The sequence below is a fragment of the Oncorhynchus kisutch genome, linkage group LG7 (genome assembly GCF_002021735.2).
Source record: "Oncorhynchus kisutch isolate 150728-3 linkage group LG7, Okis_V2, whole genome shotgun sequence".
Lineage (NCBI taxonomy): Eukaryota > Metazoa > Chordata > Actinopteri > Salmoniformes > Salmonidae > Oncorhynchus > Oncorhynchus kisutch.
In genome coordinates this window covers 34,864,388-34,874,223 of record NC_034180.2, presented here as the reverse complement: position 1 = coordinate 34,874,223, position 9,836 = coordinate 34,864,388, and the positions used below count along the sequence as shown (strand labels likewise).

Genomic DNA, 9,836 nt, shown 5'->3' with positions numbered 1-9,836 from the left:
GGGTTTTGTTGGTTTTCCTAAGTCAGGATTCAGACACGGCTAAGACACCATGGTTGGCAGTAAAACAAACTTAGTGAGTAGGCTTCTAATGTTAACATGCATGAAACCAAGGCTATTACGGTTCCAGAAGTCAACAAATGAGAGCACCTGGGGAGTAGGAGTGGAGCTAGACACTGCAGGACCTGGATTAACCTCTACCTCAACAGAGGAGAAGTAGGAGAAGCGTACGGCTAAATGCTATACGAACTGGCCGTCTAGCACGTTCGGAACAGAGAGTTAAAGGAGCAGGTTTCTATTCTAGAATGGAATAAATGTTTTTTCCTCCTAATTAATCTACACACAATACCCCATAATGAGAAAGTGAAAACAGGTTTTTAGAAATGTTTGCAAATTTATTAAAAATGAAAAAAAAATAAAGAAATATTGCATTTACATAAGTATTCAGACCCTTTACTCAAGTACTTTGTTGAAGCACCTTGAGCAGCGATTAGAGCCTCATGTCTTCTTGGGTATGACGCTACAAGTTTGGGGAGTTTCTCACATTCTTCTCTGCAGATCCTCTCAAACTCTGTCAGGTTGGATGGGGAGCGTCGCTGGACAGCAACTTTCAGGTTTCTCCAGAGATGTTCGATTGCGTTCAAGTCCGGGCTCTGACTGGGTAACTCAAGGACATTCAGAGACTTGTCCCGAGGCCACTCCTGCGTTGTCTTGCTTTTGGTCGTTGTCCTGTTGGAAGGTGAAGCTTCGCCCCAGTCTGAGGTACTGAGCGCTCTTGAGCAGGTTTTCATCAAGGATCTCTCTGTACTATGCTCTATTTATCTTTCCCACGATTCTGACAAGTCTCACAGTCCCTGCTGCTGAAAAACAACCCTATAGCATGATGCTGCCACCACCATAAGGATTGTGCCAGGTGTCCTTCAGACGTGACACTTGGCATTGAGGCCAAAGTGTTCAATCTTGGTTTCATCAGACCTGAGAATGTTGTTTCTCATGGTCTGAGAATCCTTTAGGTGCCTTTTGGCAAACTCCAAGCGGGCTGTCATGTGCCTTTTACTGAGGAGTGGCTTCGGTCTGGCCATAAAGGCCCGAATGGTGGAGGTTCTCCCATCTCCATAGTGGAACTCTGGAGCTCTGTCAGAGTGACCATCAGGTTCTTGGTCAATTTCCTGACCAAGGCCCTTCTCCCTCGGCTGCTCAGTTTGGCCGTGCAGCCAGCTCTAGGAAGAGTCTTAGTGGTTCCAAGCTTCTTCCATTTAAGAATGATGGAGGCCACTTGGGGACCTTCAATGTTGCAGAAATGTATTGGTACCCTTCCCCAGATCTGTGCCTCGACATAATTCTGTCTCTGAGCTCTCACAATTCCTTAAACCTCATGGCTTTGTTTTTGCTCTGACATGCACTGTCAGCTGTGGAACCTTATATAGATGTGTGTACCTTTCCAAATCATGTCCAATCAATTTAATTTACCACAGGTAGACTCCAATCAAGTTGTAGAAATATCTCAAGGATGATCATTGGAAACAGGATGCACCTGAGCTCATTTTCGAGTCTAATAGCAAAGGGTCTGAATACTTATGTAAATAAGGTATTTCTGTTTTTTATTTGAATAAATTTGCAAACATTTCTGAAAACCTGTTTTGGCAATATATATATATATAGTACCAGTCAAAAGTGTGGACACACCTACTCATTCAAGGGTTTTTCTTTCTTTATACTTTTTTTTCTAGTAGTAAAGACATCAAACTATGAAGTAACCCATATGGAATCATGTCGTCAACAAAAATGTGTTAAACAAATCAACATTTATTTTAGATTCTTGACAGTAGTCACCCTTTGCCTTGGTGACAGCTTTGCACACTCTTGGCATTCTCTCAACCAGCTGCATGAGGTAGTCACCTGGAATGCATTTCAATTAGCAGGTGTGCCTTGTTAAAAGTTAATTTGTGTAATTTGTTAATTTGTTAATTTTCTTTCCTTCTTAATGCGTTTGAGCCAATCAGTTGTGTTATGACAAGGTAGGAGTGGTAAACAGAATATAGCCCTATTTGGTAAAATACCAAGTCCATATTATTGCAAGAACAGCTCAAATAAGCAAAGAGAAACGACAGTCCATCATTACGTTAAGACATGAATGTCAGTCAATCCGGAACATTTCAAGAACTTTGAACGTTTCTTCAAGTGCAGTTGCAAAAATCATCAAGCGCTATGATGAAACTTGCTCTCATGAGGACCACCACAGGAAAGGAAGACCCAGAGTTACCTATGCTGCAGAGGATAAATTCATTAGAGTTACCAGCCTCAGAAATTGCAGGCCAAATAAATGCTTCACAGAGTTCAAGTAATAGACACATCTCAACATCAACTGTTCAGAGGAGACTGTGTGAATCAGGCCTTCATGGTTGAATTGTTGCAAATAAAGCACTACTAAAGGACACCAATAAGAAGAAGACACTTGCTTGGGCCAAGAAACACAAGCAATGGACATTAGACCCGTGGAAATCTGTCCTTGATGAGTCCAAATTTGAGATTTTTGGTTCCAACTGACGTATCTTTGTGAGTCGCAGAGTAGGTGAACGGATGATCTAAGCATGTGTGGTTCCCACCATGAAACGTGGAGGAGGAGGTGTGATGGTGTGGGGGTGCTTTTCTGGGGACACTCTCTGTGATTTATAATTCAAGGCACACTTAACCAGCATGGCTACCACAGCATTCTGCAGCGAAACACCAACCCATCTGGTTTGCGCTTAGTGGGACTTTAATTTGTTTTTCAACAGGAAAATGACCAAAAACACACTTCCAGACAGTGTAAGGGCTATTTGACCAATAAGGACAGTGATGGAGTGCTGCATTAGATGACCTGGCCTCCACAATACCCCACCTCAACCCAATTGAGATGGTTTGGGATGAGTTGGACCGCAATGAAGGAAAAGCAGCCAACAAGTACGTACTCAGCATATGTGGGAACTCCTTCAAGGCTGTTGGGAAATCATTTCAGTTGAAGCTGGTTGAGAGAATGCCAAGAATGTGCAAAGCTGTCTTTTTTAAAAAATTATTATTATTTTTTCACCTTTATTTAACCAGGTAGGCTAGTTGAGAACAAGTTCTCATTTGCAACTGCGACCTGGCCAAGATAAAGCATAGCAGTGTGAGCAGACAACAAAGAGTTACACATGGAGTAAACAATTAACAAGTCAATAACACAGTAGAAAACAAAGGGGGAGTCTATATACAATGTGTGCAAAAGGCATGAGGAGGTAGGCAAATAATTACAATTTTGCAGATTAACACTGGAGTGATGAATGATCAGATGGTCATGTACAGGTAGAGATATTGGTGTGCAAAAGAGCAGAAAAGTAAATAAATAAAAACAGTATGGGGATGAGGTAGGTGAAAAAGGGTGGGCTATTTACCAATAGACTATGTACAGCTGCAGCGATCGGTTAGCTGCTCAGATAGCTGAGGCAAGTCATCAAGGCAAAGGATGGCTATTTTGAAGATTTTCAAATATAAAATATATTTTGATTTGTTTAACACTTTTTTCTTTACTACATGATTTCATAGTTTTGATGTCTTCACTATTATTTTACAATGTAGTTGAGTATCTGCAGCATCAGCATTTACATTGTCTAGCTGGAGAATCCGACGCCTCACAAGTCCTCAACTGGCAGCTTCATTAAATAGTACCCGCAAAACACCAGTCTCAACATCAACAGTGAAGAGGCGACTCCAGGATGCTGGCCTTCTAGGCAAAGTTGCAAAGAAAAATCCATATCTCAGAATGGCCAATAAAAATAAAAGATTAAGATGGGCAAAAGAACACAGACACTGGACAGAGGAACTCTGCCTAGAAGGCCAGCATCCCGGAGTCGCCTCTTCACTGTTGACATTGAGACTGGTGTTTTGCGGGTACTATTTAATGACGCTGCCAGAACACAGAGGAACTCTGCCTAGAAGGCCATTTTGAGCCTGTAATCGAACCCACAAATGTTGATGCTCCAGATACTCAACTAGTCTAAAGAAGGCCAGTTTTATTGCTTCTTTAATCTGAACAACAGTTTTCAGCTGTGCTAACATAATTGCAAAAGGGTTTTCTAATGATCATTTAGCCTTTTAAAATGATAAACTTGGATTAGCTAACACAACGTGCCATTGGAACACAGGAGTGATGGTTGCTGATAATGGGCCTCTGTATGCCTATGTAGATATTCCATAAAAAATCTGCCGTTTCCAGCTGCAATAGTCATTTACAACATTAACAATGTCTACACTGTATTTCTGACCAATTTTAATGTTATTTTAATGCACAAAAAAAAGGACATTTCTAAGTGACCCCAAACTTTTGAACAGTACATATATATATATATATATATATATATATATATATTGGTATGTATGGACAGTATGTATAAATAAAGCTTGATTTGATTCAAATATATAAAAAGAAAAGGTGTATACAGCAGTAGTTATATAGGATGAGACATGACTAGAATTTACTATATATATATAAAGTGGGAAACAGCATGTAAACATTATTGAAGTGACCAGTGTTCAATGGGGCAGCAGTCTCTAAGGTTCAGGGTAAAAGTACTGGGTGGTTGCCGGCTAGTAACAATGACTAAGGTTCAAGGCAGGAAACTGGGCAGAGACCGGCTAATGGTGAATGTATGGCCTGGAGATAGAAGCTGTTTATCTCTTGGCCCAAGCTTTGATGCACCTGTACTGTCTCTGCCTTCTAGATGGTAGTGGGGTGAACTGGCCATGGTACTGATGGCTAAGGCCTTTGTTGGTCTTCTTGGCCTTCCTGTGACACTGGGCACTGTAGATGTCCTGGAGGGCAGGCAGTGTGCCCCCGGTGATATGTAAGGTTGACCGGGCTGTAGGACTTTGCAGTTGCCATACCAGGCGGTGATGCAGCTCAACAGAATGCTCTTGATGGTGCATCTGTAGAGGTTTGTGAGGGTCTTAGGGGCCACGCTGTCAGTGTGGAGGGACATTTTCAGGTCCTCAATGATGTGCATGCTGAGGAACTTGAAGTTTTTGACCCTCTTCACAGCCCCGTCAATGTGGATGGGGCGTGTTCTCTTTCCTGTCATGTAGTTCCCAATCAGCTCCTTCGTTTTGTTTAATTTCCTGGCACCATTCTGCCAGGGCTCTCACCTCCTCCCTGTAGGCTGTCTCGTCTTTGTTAGTAATCAGGCCTACCCATGTTGTGTCATCAGCAAACTTGATGATTGAGTTGGAGACCTGCGTGACAACGCAGTCATGAGTGAACAGGGAGTACAGGAGGGGGCTGAGCATGAACCACTGTGGAGCCCCTGTATTGAGGATCAGCGTGGCTGAGGTGTTGTTGCCTACCTTCAACACCTGGGGTCGGCCAGTCAGGAATAGGACCCAGTTGCACAGGGCAGGGTTCAGACCCAGGGCCCTGAGCTTAAAGATGAGCTTTGACTAATATGTAATTATCATTATCATGTAATTTCTATCATGTAAAAAGCAGAATGTAAAATAAACCATAACTGCCCCCTCTCTTCTCTCCCCTCTGTAAACATAGCCTATAGAAAATGTTAGATATTAGAGATAACATGCAGATGAGTAAAATAGGCTAGACTTACTTTATATTTATGACATGCATTAAATTCCCAAATGTGTGCCCAGTTCAGCACTGAAGTCTGCATGGTTTCCATGAACTTCGTGCCAAAGTTCTCCTACACCCCCTCCCCCATGATATTCCTTGGTTGTCTGTTTTCTTAAAGTGTATTCGGGGAAGTGTTGAGGGGGCGGATAGTTTTGATTTTCCTTGCATCATGCTTAGCCAATAATGTTGAGGGGTCTGTTGTGCACATCTCAGCTGGCAGACATTTAAAAAGGAGACAGTCCGGCGCTGCAGCATTTTGTATTGAAACTCCAGCCGCTTTCTATGGAATCGTTAACGACTCCAGACTCCCACCAACGCGCGCCCCGTCTGCAGTACTACAGTCTCCACCATTAGCTGCCTATTGCCTCGGGAGATTTCATAAAAACACCCACCACTGATCATTTCATTTGCGGCTACTTGGAGCTTTTGACAGGTGAGTGAGGTGAAGTTCAACGCTTAACATCTGAGAAAGTATGTGCGTAAAACTTGGGCATGTTATCGAATTAGGTTCCTTATCATGTCACACGTGGTATGTATACCTATTCTGTCGTTAGAATACATATCTCAATGATTGTTGTAGGCTATTGTAAATATACATGTGAAATTAAATTATTACTTTCATGCATAACGATAGTTTTTCTTTATTCGGTTTTACTCAATGGCTTTCGCCTTATAACTATACCGCAAAATCCAGAAAATATACATTTGTATTCTGATAGCTTTTATCTTCTTTCTGGTTTGACGATTGAGTTGGGTAATGTGGACTATATTGTGAATGTAAAAACAAGAAAATAAATATGTTAATTAAAGGCCATTTTTAATGTTTCTATTCCTCTTAAATCGCAAGTTATGTGTAATGTTTCGTGAGTCAGACGAGAAAGCCCATGCATTAATTACGCAGCGTAAATCTGGGTTGTAACAACAAATATTAAAATGCTAGGCTATGGATGATGATTCAACCTTCACGTATCTTTCCTGTTCAAGGATGGCCAGATCGGCGCGTATCCTCTGTGGCATGGTTTTCGTTCTTGGGCTGCTGTCATCTCCAGTGGATTCCAAAAGGATCAGGGGCTCCCAAGGCGCCATCCCTCATCCTGACAAAAACAACCCAAACGAATCGGAGCAGCAACCACAGACACCGCAGGCGGGCTCTGGTTCCCGAGGGCGGGGAAAGAGCTCTGCTGCACCGGCTGAGGAGGTGCTGGAGTCCAGCCAAGAAGCGTTGCATGTCACCGAGCGCCGCTATCTGAAACGCGACTGGTGCAAGACCCAGCCACTCAAACAGACCATCCACGAGGAGGGCTGCATCAGCCGCACCATCATTAACAGGTTCTGCTACGGACAGTGTAATTCTTTTTACATCCCCAGACATGTCCGCAGGGAAGAGGGAGCCTTCCAGTCTTGTTCATTCTGCAAGCCGAAACGATTTACAACCATGACCTACACTTTGAACTGCCCGGACCAGCAGCCGCCCACCAAGAAGAAGCGCATCCAGCGCGTAAAGCAGTGCCGCTGCATCTCCATAGAATTGGACTAGCCATGTGGTGTGATTGACCGGGATGCAGCCAATAAGTCTGCTCATCAAACCGCTATTGGATTGCTCACATGAACGAAAAAACCCATATGACTGACTGGGAGCATATTTCCCTCTTCCAAATATGGGAAAATGTTCAATCTGCAAGGAAAGTAATAAATGAAAAACATGTGCATCCCATGTTATATATAGGCTTGTTTAGATAGGCCTATACGTGGGCATACTATTTTGTAAACAAAGCCTGCTGTACCATATACTTTTATGTGTCAAATGTTGTATTAATCAAATTCCAATAGCAGCCTGTGGCAAGCAACGTTTCATGGTATAATAACATGGAATGAACACAACAAGCTGCCGATTGACTTGTAACCAAGCGCACGGCTTTTCCAACCTCCGCAAATAGGACTGCAGAACCGTTTCACAGAGGATGTTTACACTCTTTTGGACAGAAACATCCTTAGGCAATCACAACAAATTTCAATGGAAGGGAATATGACGGACAATGCATTTAAATAATGGTTGAAGACTAGTTTCCACTATGTGGAATTTGAAGATAAGTGACGACTATTTAATGTGGCAAGAATGCTCCACTGATTTGTGACTCCAATGTTCAATATAGCCTAGTGGAGAAAAGATAGCTTTTGTAAAGTATGCTAGGCCTATACCTATGTTCCACGCTATAAATCGAAACAAACAAAATGTTTGTATTAGTTTGACATTTAAATAAAAATGGTCGATGTTCACTGAATGTATAAAACATTAAAAACACCTGCTCTTTCCATGACATACTGACCAGGTGAATCCAGGTGAAAGCTATGATCCCTTATTCATGTCACTTGTTAAATCCACTTCAAACAGTGTAGATGAAGGGGGGGAGACAGGTTAAAGAAGGATTTTTAAGCCTTGAGACAATTGTGTTTGTTTGCCATTCACAAACTATTTAGGTGCCTTTGAACAGGGTATGGAGGTGACAGGGGCACCGGTTTGCTTCAAGAACTGCAAAGCTGCTGGGGTTTTCACGCTCAACAGTTTCCCGTGTGTATCAAGAATGGTCCACCACCCAAAGGACATCCAGCCAACTTGACACAACTGTGGGAAGAATTGGAGGGGGATGGGGTGCAACTCAATATTAGGAAGGTGTTCTTAAAGTTTTGTACACTCCGTGTACATAATTGTTTATAATGCTATAGATGGAAGCGTTTCTTTTAGTTTTAAAATGTTATTCATACACCAATTGTATATGCAACCGGTTTGATAATTATATCAAAGCAAGTGATCCACAAAACAAAATAAACAGTTATTGACATTGATGCAGTGTTCACTGAACGTGCTTGTTTTTTGTTCACATTCTTTGTCTGAAAGTTGCAGTAAATTAACCCACACCCAAACGGCAAAGACTCCCAATTTCATACAGAACATTTGATGCATCAGGTTAACCCGAAACACAAAATAAAAGCATCCTCTCCAGCGATGGGGTTATTTCCTTGTTGCTTGGAGCCAACCTCTTGCTGGGACATTTATACGTTCCTTAGACCCGTGGACAGCTTACATTTCGTCGTAAAACGAATATAATTTATGAGGAAAGACCACAAGAAACGCAATTACATGTCAGGCACAACAACCTTCTCAAGAACCCCATTGAAACGATGTTATCAGAGTTTACAATAGCCTCTACCTCGGCTCACAGCCACAGGCCCATGTCTTTCTGTGGACAATCTGACGCTAAACCGGGCTATGACGAATTTGTAAAACCATTGCTGCATTACTATTTTTTGTTCAGACAGTGTACTGTAGATGGTTCTCTACACGGTTCTCTAAAAATAAATACATCAATCAATAGCCCTTCGCTAAAAATGTAATACCGGGCCGAGTTTTCTTCATCAAATCTTTATTGTCCAGTTGTTTAAGCCTCGTGAGCATTTGGCAAATGGTCATTTGCCACCCCATGCGTAAAAAATACATCTGCTTGGAAATGCAAGGTTTTAGGCTAAGAACATATCAGTTGCCTCGCTTTTCTTCGATTTAACCTTGCCATGCCTTCACTGTACTTAATGTAGTGCAGAATAATCAAGTTTGCGGCCAATTGTAGGCAAATACACAAGTCATGTTTTCAGGGAAATTGATTGTTCCTATCCATTTAACTTAGGTCTACTTCCTCCCATTATTATCGCGCTTTCTAACACGTTTCAATTATTCATTCATAATGAAAATATGCATTTTGAGAGGAACAGGTGTAATTTAATAAATAATTGCGCCTAAATTAATCATATATATTAATGAAACAATTTGGCTACTTGAGTCATTGTAATGAACATATTTTCACCTTTATTTAGTTACTGCATCATTACTGAGCCTGAATGTTAAGCCTATTAGGGAGTGCTGAAAGTAGAGAAACAATTGACAAGGATGCTTAAACGTTCCTTTCCAAAGCTGCAAAGTTCCTCATCTATAGACTCCAGTTAAGACTTCGGTGACTGAAATGTTGTGATGTTTGTGGTGTCTGTCATCTATTTATTTGACCTAGCGCAAATTATTTATTTTACGATAAACATGTAAAAAAAAACGTGGAAACATATATCGGCCTGTAACTAAATGAACCAATTTACATTATAGATAGGCCTTCATAATATTTCACTTCTAGCCTACTAATTTGGTTTTGAAAAAAAT

The 9,836-nt window shown here is 41.6% G+C and overlaps 1 protein-coding gene across 1 annotated transcript; it reads left to right on the top strand.

Moving 5' to 3' along the window:
* Positions 1–5,857: 5,857 nt before the first annotated feature.
* Positions 5,858–8,479, top strand: grem1b (gremlin 1b). Its single transcript, XM_020487160.2, has 2 exons — positions 5,858–6,068; positions 6,620–8,479. Exon 2 carries the CDS (start codon positions 6,621–6,623, stop codon positions 7,170–7,172), a length of 552 nt encoding a protein of 183 aa, XP_020342749.1. The 5' UTR covers positions 5,858–6,068; position 6,620; the 3' UTR covers positions 7,173–8,479.
* Positions 8,480–9,836: the final 1,357 nt, after the last annotated feature.

Excerpts from the sequence above, each read along its gene's own strand:
- grem1b (XM_020487160.2), top strand. The coding sequence starts at position 6,621 with ATGGCCAGATCGGCGCGTATCCTCTGTGGCATGGTTTTCGTTCTTGGG.